The 15,980-nt window shown below is 38.4% G+C and overlaps 1 protein-coding gene across 5 annotated transcripts in view; it reads right to left on the bottom strand.

Annotated features, from left to right (window-relative positions):
* LOC113066965 (receptor-type tyrosine-protein phosphatase zeta-like) overlaps positions 1-15,980 on the bottom strand; it is a 46,863-nt gene that overhangs the window by 4,145 nt on the left and 26,738 nt on the right. Inside the window, exons 10-26 of one of the 5 annotated variants that reach the window (XM_026239112.1) lie at positions 14,609-14,793; positions 14,322-14,448; positions 12,728-12,768; positions 10,273-12,622; positions 9,331-9,942; positions 7,694-7,838; positions 6,167-6,252; positions 5,303-5,388; positions 3,652-3,672; positions 3,397-3,493; positions 3,222-3,307; positions 2,771-2,905; positions 2,462-2,596; positions 1,855-2,018; positions 1,639-1,774; positions 1,337-1,483; positions 1,124-1,217 (exon numbers count right to left, since the gene is read on the bottom strand). In XM_026239112.1, the coding sequence (XP_026094897.1) occupies positions 1,124-1,217; positions 1,337-1,483; positions 1,639-1,774; positions 1,855-2,018; positions 2,462-2,596; positions 2,771-2,905; positions 3,222-3,307; positions 3,397-3,493; positions 3,652-3,672; positions 5,303-5,388; positions 6,167-6,252; positions 7,694-7,838; positions 9,331-9,942; positions 10,273-12,622; positions 12,728-12,768; positions 14,322-14,448; positions 14,609-14,793 (4,647 nt within the window). Of the gene's footprint in view, positions 1-1,123; positions 1,218-1,336; positions 1,484-1,638; positions 1,775-1,854; positions 2,019-2,461; positions 2,597-2,770; positions 2,906-3,221; positions 3,308-3,396; positions 3,494-3,651; positions 3,673-5,302; positions 5,389-6,166; positions 6,253-7,693; positions 7,839-9,330; positions 12,623-12,727; positions 12,769-14,321; positions 14,449-14,608; positions 14,794-15,980 lie in introns of all 5 variants that reach the window. The other 4 variants (XM_026239113.1, XM_026239110.1, XM_026239114.1 and 1 more) reach the window with 4 other exon arrangements.

Below are 15,980 nucleotides of genomic sequence, written 5' to 3'. Positions count from 1 at the left end.
CTATTTGTCTGTCTGTCCGTCCATCCGTCCAACACCAGTCTGTCTATCTGTCCGTCTGTCTGTCTTTCCATCCAACATCAGTCTTGTCTGTCTATCTGTCTGTCTCTCTGTCCGTCCAACATTAGTCTTGTCTGTCTGTCTGTCCGTCCAACATCCGTCTTGTCTGTCTGTCTTTCCATCCAACATCAGCCTTGTCTGTCTGTCCGCCCGTCCGTCCAACATCAATCTTGTCTGTCTGTCTTTTTTCTCTGTCTGTCCAACATTAGTCTTATCAGTCTATCTTTCTGTCCGTCCGTCCAACATCAGTCTTGTCTTGTCTGTCCGTCCATCCGTCCATCCAACATCAGTCTTGTCTGTCTGTCTGTCCAACATTAGTCTTTTATGTCTTTCAGTCTTTCCATCCAACATCAGTCTTGTCTGTCTGTCTGTCTGTCTGTCTGTCCAACATCAGTCTTGTCTGTCTGTCTGTCCAACATTAGTCTTTTATGTCTTTCAGTCTTTCCATCCAACATCAGTCTTGTCTGTCTGTCTGTCTGTCTGTCTGTCCAACATCAGTCTTGTCTGTCTGTCTTTCCATCCAAAATCAGCCTTGTCTGTCTGTCTGTCCGCCCGTCCGTCCAACATCAATCTTGTCTGTCTGTCTCTCTGTCTGTCCAACATTAGTCTTATCGTTCTATCTTTCTGTCCGTCCGTCCAACATCAGTCTTGTCTTGTCTGTCCATCCATCCAACATCAGTCTTGTCTGTCTGTCTGTCCAACATTAGTCTTTTATGTCTTTCAGTCTTTCCATCCAACATCAGTCTGTCCGTCCATCCAACATCAGTCTTGTCTGTCTATCTGTCCGTCCATCTATCCAACACCAGTCTTGTCTATTCTTTCCATCCATCTGTCCAATATCAGTCTTGTCTTGTCTGTCTGTCCGTCCATCCAACATCAGTCTTGTCTGTATGTCCGTCCAACATCAGTCTGTACATCCGTCCATCCAACATCAGCCTTGTCTGTCTGTCCAACATCAGTCTTGTCTGTCTGTCTGTCTGTCTGTCTCTTTTCATCTGTTCATCCTTGCATCCATCTATCTAACATAAAATAATGAATAGATAATGAAGAATAACAATAAACACACCAGGAATCAGAGAGCAGCTCCTGTTCTTTGTTCTATTGCAGTCACTCAGGGCACTGCTGTAATCATTCTGTTTGGCATTCGACTGGCACACCAGCTGCAATAACAAGGTCATTGTCATGAATGTAAAGTTACATTATTCAACTAAATGGTCCTGATACAAACACTGCCAGCTGTGCTCTTCAGAAATCACTAAAGAACTGAGAGCATACTTACTTTAAACTGCTTTTCCAGCCGTGTCTTGCATGAGGCCCCTGGGGTTAGGAGGTTGTTAACATACTGATGAATATGGCTTGATTGCACCTCTGTCTCTTGACTCAAAATGGCCTCTACTAGAGCATCATGGGTAAATATGTATTGCTCCTGTAAGGGTGCCAGAACAGCTGATGTCAAAGTCCAACTTTGAGTGTAAATTCTAAGCAACACTAAGGATTGATCAAACGTTAAATAATGTATAATTTTTATTTGTAAAACAAGTTCTGCACACCAGCATGAGATTTGACTCGCTGTTCACTCACCTCTGTTTGAACGAGATAGTTCCGTTGTGTACGAATGTGTTTAAGGAAACCCATAATGTTGACTGTCCTCTGCCCTTTAATCTGTTTTAACATGCTGTCCAACACTATGTAGGTCCCTGTTCGTCCCACTCCAGCACTAAACACACACAAACACATGTCAGAAATGTCAAATATACAAAATGACACTTTATACATTTAAAGAGTCCTGTAGCCCACCTGCAGTGTACAATCATTGGTCCCATGTGGTCTGTTTGAGCTCTAGAGGACTTGTAGATGAATGAAAGCACAGGCAGGACGTACTCGGGTACGCCCATGTCTGGCCACTGTGTGTAGTGGAACTGAATTACCGTCTTCTCATTACTACGACCTCTCTGAGAACCCTGATAATAAAATATGAATAAAAAATAAACATGATCACAGTATAGTACATTTGATCTTTAAGCAAATGTTAATGCAATCCTGATTGTTTTAACAAAGAAAGAGCATCAGCATATTCAAAATGTTATATTTAATTAATTAAATTAATATTAACAATTTTATATTACAAATATTAAAAAATCCGGAATCAAGGCGAATCTAGGCATTACATTATGATGCTGCACAGTATTAAACATTAAATGTCATTTTGAGATTTGCTAAATATTCTGTTTATTCAGTGTTTTTAAATGTTTACTTTAAGTGAGTTTTAGATGATGGCAAAGATCATATAAATGCAAAAATAGAGGGGGAAAAAACATATCCAACATCAACAACTGAAAACTAGAAAACTATTTCAACCCTTAACTACTATTGTTCCAATATATTGTGTATCCCTACTTGATACCTTCTTTATGCTGGTATTTCTGATGGTGAAGGTTCTCTGGGTGTAGTATGCAAGGACGTTTGTGTTCTTAACAGTAACCAGAAAGCATCCATATTCTTCCTGGTTCTCCAGAGGCCAGTACTGGTCACACTTCCTCTGAGAAATGGATAAACGTTGCATTCTGGCTGAATAAATTTGTTATTGTCTTGTCACCCCAAAATACATTTTTTAGAATTTACTCATTCTCATCCTCTTCTATATATACTATTATCCTCTTCTATATATACCTTATATATATATATATAAATAACCTGCACTAAAATGGCTCACCCTTCCTTTCTCCGTGAGGTTTGTGATCATAACAATCACTCCCACGTTCTGCTCCCACACCATCCGCCAGAAATCCACTGTGCTGGAGTTTAAGGGCCCTTGTGTTGCAATGTAGGCTTTCTGTTTGTTAAAACCCTTGTGTAAAACAGAAAGGAGAAACAAATAAAGCTACAGGAAGGAGGGAAGAACAAATACTCTTAGTTTAAACTTTGAAAGAACATCTCAGGTAACACAATATTACAACAACGTCCCCAGACACTTTCTCACGCTCAAAGTGCCACCATGCCTGACCTTTCTATGAGCAAATCAATAGCAAAGCAGCAGTGCTTTTTATCACTTGTGCTAGTTTAAATGGTTACACTTTGAGGTAGTCATGCCTTACTGATTAAATAATGATATAATCATCATGATTTGCCTGGCAACATTTCTGAATTCAGTTAAAGTCTCTCACGTCGACGTAGTTGGCATTTATGTAGTCCCCTCCACTTCTCCCATCTTTGTCGTTTAGTGGTGCGAGGCGCACTCTGCTGTGGTCATCTAAAGGATGTAATTGAAGATATTACCATTTTATCAGTCACAGAAATGTGCATGTACTACTTGTATTTATTTGTGTCAGTGGTTCTCACAGGCTAAAATGTTGGCGTAACGGTTCTTGTTCTTATTGTCTGGATGGCTGGAACAGTCCGTTGTTGTTCCGAGGTCCACGGAGCACGTCTGAATTTCCTTCAAAACACAAACAACCCTCTGTTACAACAAGTCTCCCACAAAGTCACGACACTAAAGACACAGTCAAAGACTTTTCACAAGTGCAGACAAGTGAGGGTGACAAATTCATGCTAAAGCTATCAAAAGCAAAGAAATCAAAGGGAGATGTGGCTTACCTCAAAATACTCTTTCAATATCTAAAGAATGCAAAAAGCAATGAAATACAGTAACAAACCATGCACCAGAAATACAGAACAAAGCAAAAGCACTGAGAGCCTGGGTTGGATTCTGCTCATTTCAAGTGTATTAACTCTTAAGTTTTAGGATGCTGACTGGTCAGTAAAGCAAGAAATTAAGTTACATTTTGAGATGATGAGTAACATTGTGAAGTATAAAGTCACAATTATGAGAAATAAAGTCAAAATTAGAATGAAATAAAGTTGGAATTGGGAAATAAAAAAGAGAGAGAACTTCTATGAGAACTAGTCACAGCTGTGAGATATGAAGTCACAATTTTGAGAAAGCTGCAATTGTAACATAAAGACAACATTTTTATATAGAAATTCACTATTACAAGAAATAAAGTCACAATTGTGAAAAAAGATGTAATTGTGAGATGTAGTCGCAATTAGAAGAAAATATATAAAACTAAGATATCTTAATTCTAAGATATGCTATAAATTCGCAATTCTAAGAAATAACTGCAATTGTTAAATAAAGCGCCTAAATTACGAGCAATCAAATCGCAGTTTTTAGATATAGTAACAATCACGTGACATAAGGTTGCTATTGTGAGATATAGTGGAAATTATGGGATGTGAAATCAATAGAAATAATTGCAATGTAAAAAAAACGAAATGTAGTTGCAATTATAAGAAATACTTGCAACTATGAAACATAAAATTGTAATTGTGAAGGAAAGCAGCAGTGACAAGAAATAAAGTTCAAATTTCAGGCTTCCATGCAAACTTTATTTCTTAAATATTTTTATTATCTTTTTCTTTAATCATAATAAAATAAAAAATGGAAATATATCCAAATATATAATTATCTGATGACTTCAGATATGCTGAAGTTTCAATTGAGTTTTTGGTTGAATCGAGTTAATGATCCATGCATTTCTTTAATAAAGTCAAAATAATAAACGAATACCAGTAAATTTTCAGGAACCTTTTCACTGCTTTATGAATGAACTCAGTCACAAATATTAACTATGATCAATTAAAATGGACAGAATCCAAAGACCTGCTTTCGTGGATTGAACAGAACATGCATTCAAACTCTACCAACTGTATCAGTGCAGGTGTTTAACGTAACTAGCATGCCACAGAACACATTTCACTAAAATAACACGACACAAAAAGCAACACAGCTCTCAAACAGAAACTTCTGAAACATATCCATTACTTTTTCATAGTTAGCACTTATGACAAGAACTAATAAATTAGGTTTACTGTCGCGTTTGTGTCCAATTAATGCTTGCTTGATTTTTGCATGATCTAATGAAGTGTGAATAATTGAATGTTATGGTGAGAATCTACAATCTGACACTGATTGATGTTAATGAAGCTGTAACTGGGTCTTTCTGTGCACCTGACTGGAACATAGAGCTGAGTGCATTACTGACCTAATTATATCTCAAATATATTATCAACAACCTGTGTTCACGCGTGAATGGATAGAGAACGAATACGCGTGCCTGAATGAACCAAACAATTCATTTATAAGACATGCCTTAATGACATGTTGATCTTCTACATCAAGGCTCGTATGAGACAGCTGTCCCTTGAAGAGTGTCAAAAGAGAGGGGGGTGATAGGATACCAACCTCAAACTCTCTAGAAAATGAGTTGGTGTTGTGAAGCTCAGCCACGTGCTTCACAAATTGCTTTACTGACTGGGAATGGTGTTCACCTGGAAGTGTAAAAGACATGTCTGATAACCAAAACAGCAGAGAAATGCAGTTTTAATTATATGTCATGTGGTTTAACCATCAAGTAAAAGGTATTAACATATATTCCTTACAATTTTAATCATTATACTTTGTATTTAATGTTTTTTTCAAGGTGTGTGTGTATATATATATATATATATATATATATATATATATATATACAGTATGTGTGTATGTAGTGTGTTATGAATTTAAAATTCATAGATCTCATCAGGTTTTAGAGAATTGCACCACATGACACTGATCTGTTATTTTAAAGGACTTTTTGATCTTGACACAAGAGGGTCCGCACAGGTTCCTTTTTTTATTTCACTATTGTTTGTCCACATGTTGTTGTTTTTTTCTTTCTTTCTTTTAAACAAGTTGGTCGCACCACATGACAGTATTTTAAAATATTAAAAGCAGTTTTGTTGAAATAATTTTATATGGTAAATTAGAATAGTAATAAGTTATGCATACTTTTAAACTACTTTTAAGGTCTTCTTTTCTAGGCTTCATTATAATATCAGGATCTTTTTTTTTTTTTTTATGCACCCCCAAAAATGTCAAAATGAGTTTTAATTCAGAAAATAAAAAATATCGTCACCATAGACAAGGTGTATTCAAATTATTTAGTATATAAATTGTATTTTAATGTTTTCATTTTAGGCAAATTAAAAAAAATAACAAATTATTGACACAAATATCATTGGTATCAATGAAAACTCTCTATTATGATTATGAAAAAGTGTGTGTTACCTGTAGGGCTCAGCATTGGTGAGTAGGATATAACCCTGGGTGATGTGCTGTCTTCAATGTAGAAATGAGCAGTCTGAAAACATGTCCTGTAATGGCATTAAACACTTTTTCTACTCTTTATGTAACATAGCATGTAAGGCAGATGTACTACACGAATTACATTCACACAAATATAACAAAAACACATAGAAAAATGAACAGTTCTATCACACAAGCTTTGATTATTTGTATGTTGTTGTCTTATCCACATACTGTATGAGCTTGAGATTGAACTCTTAAGCTTAAAAAATAAACTCAAAAACCATATTCAATCTAATCCACCAAACGTTTTTAACAGGATCACCAATAGGACTTTCTTAACTGTATTGTCTAAAACAGTAACTTCTTGGACTGGATTAGTGACCACAATGATAAGTGACACAGATTTAATGCTAATGTTTCAAGATGTCCCATTAAGTGCGCATCTGTCTGTTCTCTAAATGAGCACCATGTAGCTACAGATGGACAAGCAATCTAACATGTTCTGCTGAGATCGAACCACCCACGGCTGCACTAACAAGACATGAACATGACTTGGTCGTGTTGAACATAATCACGTGGAGGTTCTTTCTCCAGCCTGGCAGCATGTGTTCCCTGTAGGCCCACAAACAACAGATCAGCGTATCGGAGATTTAATCACCGGCTCCAAGATTACCGATTTAATCTCCTCGCAATCTTCATGGTGTAACAACAAAAAGTCAAACATGAGCAATATGTTGAAGGGGCAAGCGGCACGTTGGAATGAGAAATGTACAGTCTTGTGCCACTAAACTGTTTACACATCTGAGACGTGTTCTTGATGGGATTGCCAAAGTTGCTTATTTCACGGTTGGGAATATCTGATGGTAAACAGGATTTCAGACTTCCATCCTGGTGTGGAAGGACCATTTTTACCGCTTTGGTGTGAATTCTGGGCGGTTTCACACACACACACACACACACAGAGCAAGACCACCACAACATCATGGCTTGTTTATCTTGCTTCCTTTTGAGGTGGTACCTCACCCGGTGGGTGTGAGATTGGGTCTGTGCCCAAGATTAGACCCCCATCTCAGACAGACAACACGCTCCTCATGGGGCCACACCACTCCCCCTTCTCCTCCTTATCGACTATTGTTATGATTATGGATTAGTAACAATATGATTGAAATCATGAGCAGCTGCCTCAGAGGAAGTATATTTTTGTTTTCCATTCATCCTGTCTGACTATGCAAGACAAATGCCATAACAGAGTTAAATGCACAGTAAAAAATAAAATAAAATAACCTTGCTTGAGTAACATATAAACTAACTGCCTTTATTGGTGTCATAATATGATGTAAATATTATATAATTAAATTAATTTTTAATGGTCAGCTAGAGTAAGCAATATAGAAATAATTAAAAAAATAACAAAGTATATGTTAATTAAAAAAGGAATTTTGTTTTACATTTGTATTAAATATGCAATTCTATATTAAATACGATGCGGTTACCCATTGGACTTACCTCCAGTAGATAAAAATGCCAATCAAAATGATGATACCCAGAAAAGTGAGGGTGGAGACCACAACCAGAGGAATCACAGCCTTCTTCTGGCGCTCAATGCTGCTAGCCAGGCCCACTCGCGATTCATGACTGCTGTTACCAGCGTCTATGGGTTAAAAAAGCACCCTACTCAGATCAGAGCATCATTAGTAATAATTAATTTTCTTGATGGGAAATGCAGGATCCTATTAGATATAATTAAACAATAAAAAAAAAACACTGCAAACTAACTCACCTTATAAAATGCTTTTTTTTCAAGTCAAGTGGAATTATGACACTTTACATAACTTGTAACATAGATCAAGGCTGATCTTACTATAGTACTAAAGTGACATCACTTGCAAAGCAGTAGGCCTTAAGACTTGCAAGACAGAAAAAAATAATAATATAATAAACACATAAAAAAAGAAGCAAAAATGGCTTAAAACAATGACTGAATATCTACAGTATGTAGACGCAATAACAGTACAATCAATGCAGTGGATATTAACAACAATAAATAAGCAGTTTTTGGTAAATGTGCTAATTTGAACTTTTAAATCATCTTTAAACAACTAAAAAACGCCCTTTAACATATCAAACTATCAGATACAGGTTATTGACTCTTTTATATTGTTTCTCTTTGATTCTTAAAAAACTTATAATCAGTATTTTATCCATAAGGATTGGTATGGAACCATTTACTCTATACCATCAGAAATGTGTTTTGAGTTGGTCTGACACTAAGAAGCTAAAGAGTTCACAGGTCATGATTGACTGCAGACAGACACGTTAGAGAGATTAAGACCTGGCCTAGGACTGTCTGAGATGACCTTGGCATCCCAGCCAAAACAATGCTGCACTGCCAGCTGTCACCTACTAGTGACCAAATATAAGAGATGTGCTGCTCTCTGCTGGACAAAAAGTGAAATGACCAAGTTATCCCATGGTAGAATAATCAAGCTGTGCTAACATAGCTAAGCCAAATCTTAGCTCAACTGTTAGGCCTCCATGCAGTTAAAATTGCTATACAGATATTCTACCATATAACACTGGATAAATCTACAAATTGAGCCCATATTTAGTAAGTAGTAAAAATATAACAAGGTATCTTGGATTTGAAATATGGAAAACATGCTGTTGGTATATTTCTGACGACAGATGTGAGCATGCTAATTCACATTTTAGCAAATAATCACATGAAGAACATGCAACACAAAACAGAACACACAGGAATCACATGGGACTAGGAATTGGATGCATATTGTGATGATGGGATTTTCTAATTAAGATGATGGCTCTTTAGTAGCACGTTGTAGCCTAACTTGTCAGAAGATTTGATGTATACGTTAATTATGGACAATGCAGTGAGCTCTTCAATCTTACCTTCCCAGTGAACTACCTTCTACAGAATATTTTCTGGATGAGATTTTAGTTGTATAGGTGACATTTGTGGATGTTTAAGGCATTCATAATTTAGAATGGATTAGTTGTCCTTGCAGCAAGAGCTTTCAGATACTTCAAGACTCTTCACTGATGATTCACTGATCAAGCTTTACTGAGCATATCTAAATCAAGAAGCACCTTCAGGAATGGACGTCAACAACCAAGAGCTTTACCTTCCACTGGTTCCTCCTCTGAATCCCTCTCAGTGTGTTCTGGAATACTGAAGTCTGAAGATGTCTCATTATCTGTGAGATTTTCACCTGATCCGCTCTCCTCTTCCCCGCTTCCTCTTAGAGTCCAGGATGGACTGGGGTGCAGAGTGACTCTGAACTCGGTAGATTCACTATCTTTCACATTCTCACTCTCAAAGAAGAAGGAGGAAGAGTGCTCCTCGTTCCCATCATCCTTCTCTTCAGGAGGTACCTCTGTAGGAGTGGCAGTGGTGATATATGGGACAATACTCTCATCTCCTGATGCTGAGCTCTTGTCCCAATCTAAGTCAAAAGCCAAGCCCGAGGCACTGTTCTCCAGCTGTCCATCTGCAGAGTGTGTAGGAATGGAACTGGACTCTGGAGCAGGGGAATGTGCAATGGTTGGGGGCACCACAGGAGTAACCACAGCGATAGATTCTTGGACAGAGGTTGACGCAACAGTTGGGGGAACCACTGGAGTAGGTATGAATATGAATTCTGCAGTAGAGGTTGGCGCAATAGTTGAAGACCTTACTGGAGCAGGTGTTGCCTTGGAATGTCCAGTTGGACTTTGTGCAATGCTGCTGATGGTGGCTGAAACAGAAATGCTGAGGTCGTTAGAAGGCATGGTGGAAATGGAAAGAGATGACAAAAGAACCTCAGTGTGGAGGTCCAAATCTGCATCTCTGCACAGAAGAGTACCGGCGCTGAAGGTGGGCAGGAAAGAATGGTGTTCTACAGGACTAGATGGGTCACCCAAGAGACCACTACACGGAGACAGTCTCGAAGTAGAGGAGGGTGGCAGGAAGTTAGAAGAGGCATGCAGAGAAATTTCAGCAGATGCACCATTGTCTTGACTAAAGGTAGGAGCTACTATTGAAGAATCTACCCACTGCATTAGGAGTCTAGAGTCCTCAACGCTACCTGAGAGAGAAGAGTCAGAGTCAAGGGTTGTCATCATCAGAGAGTAGTCATTAGAGACTGGAACCGAAGGCTGGAGATATGCTAGAGAGCTCAGCATGGAGACAATACTGGGGGACCCAGAAAGGTTATGTCCTGAGCTTGGCTGCATGGAGACCACAGAAGCAGTCACTTTTGGTAACGTTTGAAGGGGATGAGTACTTCTACACTCGGGGTCAGCTGAGATGGACCCAGACAAAATATCATCATCACCATCATCATCAATACCACCAGCACTAGAGACAGGCTCCATGTCTAAATAAGACATAGAGCCAGTGAGAAATAGGGTAGGGTAGGAAGGGGAAGGGGTGATAGACTGGGCAACACCATTCACCAGCATGGAAACAGTGTATGGGATGTCCCAGTCAGGGATGTGCTCAGACAACACACTGCTTAAGGAATAGGGGGACACAGGACTTGCATGCACGTAGGACAAAGTGTCAGATACAGAGGGGGCATATGAAGCACTCTCACCATTAAACACTGGCTGGGTGGTCTGCGACAGAACAGTGCTGAAAGCTGCAGTGGTTGGAAAAGGCAAGCTAGCAGTTGTAGGCCACAGAGGGACCTTTAGGAGGAAGGTAGAGGAAGTTGATTCCATTGGGATTTCAGGCAATGGGGCTACGGTCACTGAACTCTCCCCATAGCTGTGTGAGTCAGTTACAATTTGAGTCACTTCCTCAACCTCTGAAATATCTATTAAAAGTGATGTTACAAAAGTTTTAAGGGTTACACTTGTTTCAAGGGTTCTGCTTTTTTCAGGAGTGACGCTTGTTTCAGAGATGATTCTTGTTTCAGGGGTGATGCTTGTTTCAGAGATGATTCTTGTTTCAGGGGTGACGCTTGTTTCAGAGATGACTCTTGTTTCAGGGGTGACGCTTGTTTCAGAGATGACTCTTGTTTCAGGGGTGACGCTTGTTTGGGGGGTGACACTTGTTTCAGGGGTGACGCTTGTTTCGGGGGTGACACTTGTTTCAGAGATGACTCTTGTTTCAGGGGTGACGCTTGTTTCAGAGGTGACACTTGTTTCAGGGGTGACGCCTGTTTCGGGGATGACACTTGTTTCAGGGGTGACGCTTTTTTCGGGGGTGACACTTGTTTCAGGGGTGATGCTTGTTTCAGGGGTGACGCTTGTTTCAGGGGTGATGCTTGTTTCAGAGATGACTTTTGTTTCAGGGGTGACGCTTGTTTCAGAGGTGACACTTGTTTCAAAGATGACTCTTGTTTCAGAGATGATTCTTGTTTCAGGGCTGATGCTTGTCTCAGGGAAGACACTTGTTTTAGGGGTGACGCTTGTTTCGGGGGTGATGCTTGTTTCAGAGATGACTCTTGTTTCAGGGGTGACGCTTGTTTCAGAGATGATTCTTGTTTCAGGGGTGACACTTGTTTCAGAGATGATTCTTGTTTCAGAGGTGACACTTGTTTCAAAGATGACTCTTGTTTCAGGGGTGATGCTTGTTTCAGAGATGATTCTTGTTTCAGGGGTGACACTTGTTTCAGAGATGATTCTTGTTTCAGGGGTGATGCTTGTTTCAGGGGACACATGTGTTTCAAGAGTGACAGTTGTTTCAGGGGAAACACTTGTTTCAGGGGGGATGCTTGTTTCAGAGATGACTGTTGTTTCAGGGCTGATGCTTGTTTCAGGGAAGACACTTATTTTAGGGGTGACGCTTGTTTCAGAGATGATTCTTGTTGCAGGGGTGATGCTTGTTTCAGAGATGACTGTTGTTTCAGGGCTGATACTTGTTTCAGGGAAGACACTTGTTTTAGGGGGGACGCTTGTTTCAGAGATGACTCTTGTTTCATGGGAGACACTTGTTTCAGGGGAGATACGTGTTTCAGGAGTGACAATTTGTTCAGGGAAGACACTTGTTTCAGCTGTGACTCTTGCTTCAGGGGTGACACTTGTTTCAGGGGAAACACTTGTTTTGGGGGTGATGCTTGTTGGAGATTCTGTGAAGGTACTGCTTTGGCCATCAGACTCTGAGGATACACCTTCTACAATGCTAGAACCATCTGGTCTAGTGGTATGTACTTCCACAACAAAACGGGTGGCTATGGTTGATATGATAGGTTTATCTGTGTATTTCACAGTAGGTTTATCTGTGTATACTGCTGGGAAATAACGATCATGAGTCTTCTGGGAGCCTTCTACTGAGAGTCTTCTTTCATGAATTCTTGGTGTTGTCTTAATTACTGTATGGACCGAGTGTTCTGTTGTAGCAATTCTTGGGCTAATTGTGGTGGTTTGGAAGGGATATGGTAGCTGATTTGTGCCAGGTCTGATCAAAAAGGGATTGATGTGATGGTCTTCCTGTAATAGAAGAAAGAGATGGACAGAGAAAGAAGACGTGTTTAGTTCTGTTGTAGAAAAAAAGTCTCTAAAGTAACTATAAACCATAGTAACATTGACAGTTACCTCTTCATCATACTCAAATGAGTCGGAGTCATTGTCTGTTTCTGAAAATTAACCAGACATAAAAGAGTTAATACAACTGTACGAGTAAAAGATTCATATGTCAGCTACAGATAAGTATGTTATGTATGCTCTTTACATTTTTATAACAATGTCCATGACATAATAAAATAATTCTGAAAACAGTTCAGTGCAACATGTACACAAACACACCTCAGATACATTTGAAAACCAATCTGCTTATAATTTTATCCATAATGAACAAAGAAAGGTTCATATTTGAGGAACAAAACTCAAAAACACAAATTGGTTTTCAATGTGTATTCAGTGACAAACCACATGCTTTAAAGGGACTTTTTTGTCATTTGGCATTATCTGTTGCTGTAGAGAGTAGTGAGGTTGAGAAGGAAGGAAAGGTAAACCAGACCACCACCAAATAGGATTTGTTTAGATCATTCTTCAATAAAAGGAAACATAAATGAGCAAAATTTTGTTTAGAGGGTCAGTTTTTGATCACATACATTATATCACACGACAGGAGAGTTTGGACACCTTCATGCATTTAAAGCCTCCCATCACACAGAGAAAGAGAAAGCTTTTGATCTTTTGCAGGCTCTTACCTGTCATGGGATCAAACTCAGTGACATAAAATGATGAAAAAGACCCCAGAGATTTCGAGACAAGATCGATTTGTGAAGCATGGAAAAATTAAAAGGTAGAAAATGTATGATTTTATCAGATAGACAGACCCCACTTCACTGATGTAAACCCAATCAACTCACACATGTTGTGACTTGTTTGATTGGAAAATTACAGCACATATAGACACTGAAATATGATGACAGCGATTCTCAGAGAAACAGATGAGTTTATTATAAATCAGTAAGCAAAATACAGAACCAACATTCCAATTAATTATAAAATAACACAAAAATCACAAAAATTATCTATTGAAATCATAAGTATTTGTTAGAGAGAAAGAAATCTTAGTAAATAGAGGTAAATTCAAAATGCAAATACTGACAACAAAGTAAAAGATAGACAGACAGAGAATAAAAGAAAAATCCTTCAAGACAAGATGTATAAGAATACTGACAAAGACAAAATGTCTACCTAAAACCAGAAGCTGTGAGCAATTTTAGATTTCCCTTTAGTTCAAATTAATGAAAATAAATAAAATAAATTAAAAAAATAGTTTGTGCAAATACATTAACATAAATGTTTCTAGTTATCCAAATGCAAGTTTGTGTGTCAGAAAGGTCTTTAATACCTGGAGGAAACTGTCCGTTAGCACAAACTGTATGTTCAATAGGACACATGCTCTTACATTAATCACGTACTGTGATCCAAATTCAGTCTAAGTTCAGTCTAAAACCTATAAAACTCTCAAGGATTGTGTCCATTTCTTCATAAGTCTTAAGAGACACCAAACCATTTTCTATACATGGTAACTAGTTTGCAAAGGATTAGTCTACAGTCTGAAGCGTTTGGTTTTCATCTAACATTTACAGTAAAACTGTAAAAATATGTGGGGCATGAGTGTTATTTTAAACTCATTCTCTACGGATGCGAGGGCGGCGGGCGTGATTGGTCTTACCAGGATCATCCAGGGGCATGTCCACTGCCAGCTGGTCACTCACTCTTCCATACAGACCGTTGGTGCACACGGCAACTACCTGCACCATGTAACTAGTGTTGGCCACCAGGTCCTGAATGATCGCCCCCTAGTGGTAACCAAACAACAACAAACTAAATGGATCACAAGAGATTGTCAGAACCTGCAATGTTATCAAACTTCTAGAAGGTAAAACATGGACTTTACAATGTTGGCCTGATTTTCAAGATGTGTTCATTAATATCTGATGTTTATGACAAAAAGTTTACCACATCCTGGTCTCCATCAGTCAAGTACTCTGAGGCCGATTCATCATCGCCCTGGGCCGGCCGGTAGGTGACTGAGTATCTCTCTATGCTCGAGTCATATACAGCTCTTGGTCTCTCCCAGGTCACAAGCATACTGGTGTGATTATGAGGGTTGACTTGCACATTCTCTGGCTCGGAACTACAAACTATTTGACAGCAAACACACACACACAAACATGCTTTTAAAATTATTCACTCGGGAACTTTTCTTCCATTAAAAAACAATGAATAGGAATTCTTAATAATAAAGGTGGTATACATGGTATCCACTGGTTTCGCTACTGCATTCATTTTTTGCATTCATAAGTCTCTTGTATTCACCAAAGCATACTGATGTGTAATGTTTTTGGTTAACGCCAACCATCAACTTCTAACACAAGAGGGCAGAAATCACCCGCAGATGAAACCATCTGTTTACTATCAGGGTACTTAAATTACAGGGTACTTAGAGGGGTTTTAGTGTGTACCTGCAAATAATCTCTTTGCCAACCCTATAATAAAAAAACAATCATTAAAAAAGCCTTTATTATAATGTTTTTCTTACTATTTTGCTTTATTGTCATCTCATTTAGTGTAGCTCTTCATTGGATCCCTCCCATACTTCTCTATACTGATGTAATTCCATTTGGCAATGAGCACATGTGAATTTACAGGTCATGTCTTGCAATCATTTCAAACAACTTCTATGGACTTTTATGATCAAACTGCTAATTATTAAAATTGCAAGTGACACAGACCACTTTCAATTAACACAATGGTGATAATAAATAACGAGAAAAAAGTAAAGTCAATTTAAAAAAACCCACTTACACAAACACTCTGCATGCATGCTTTCAGTTGACACTAACATAAGTTTTGGTATATTAGGTGTGGACAGCTTGAACTGAATTCAACCTGTGCAAGTGAGGGGGCAAACAGAAAGAGACAGTTTCCTAGCAACTCAAAACTGTTTTGATACGTGACCCAGAGAGAGAGAGACTGAATAGTGGAGAGTAAACATTATTAATAATGTAAGCACAGTGAAGGAGAGGTTAAGCAAATCAGTTTTTTTTTCGCTACATTTGGCTTAGCATTTCCTTATTATGTTATTCTGAGATTGCACCAGTCATTCAGAGAATGAATGTATATATATATATATATATATATATATATACAAACACACACACACACTTACAGGAAACTGCAAATCCCAAAAAGATTATCAATAATCCAAACTGATAAGCGTAAATTTTGGCCCTGAAATCTTTTTCAGCATATTGCCACCCTCACATTTCATATTTCATAAGGTTTAAATGAAGTCATAAGCAATCAGTCAGTCTTTACAAAGTAATAA

Source organism: Carassius auratus, chromosome 50, assembly GCF_003368295.1.
Source record: "Carassius auratus strain Wakin chromosome 50, ASM336829v1, whole genome shotgun sequence".
Taxonomy (NCBI): domain Eukaryota; kingdom Metazoa; phylum Chordata; class Actinopteri; order Cypriniformes; family Cyprinidae; genus Carassius; species Carassius auratus.
Note: the sequence above shows the minus strand (reverse complement) of the source record. Positions and strands in the feature narration are given on the sequence as shown.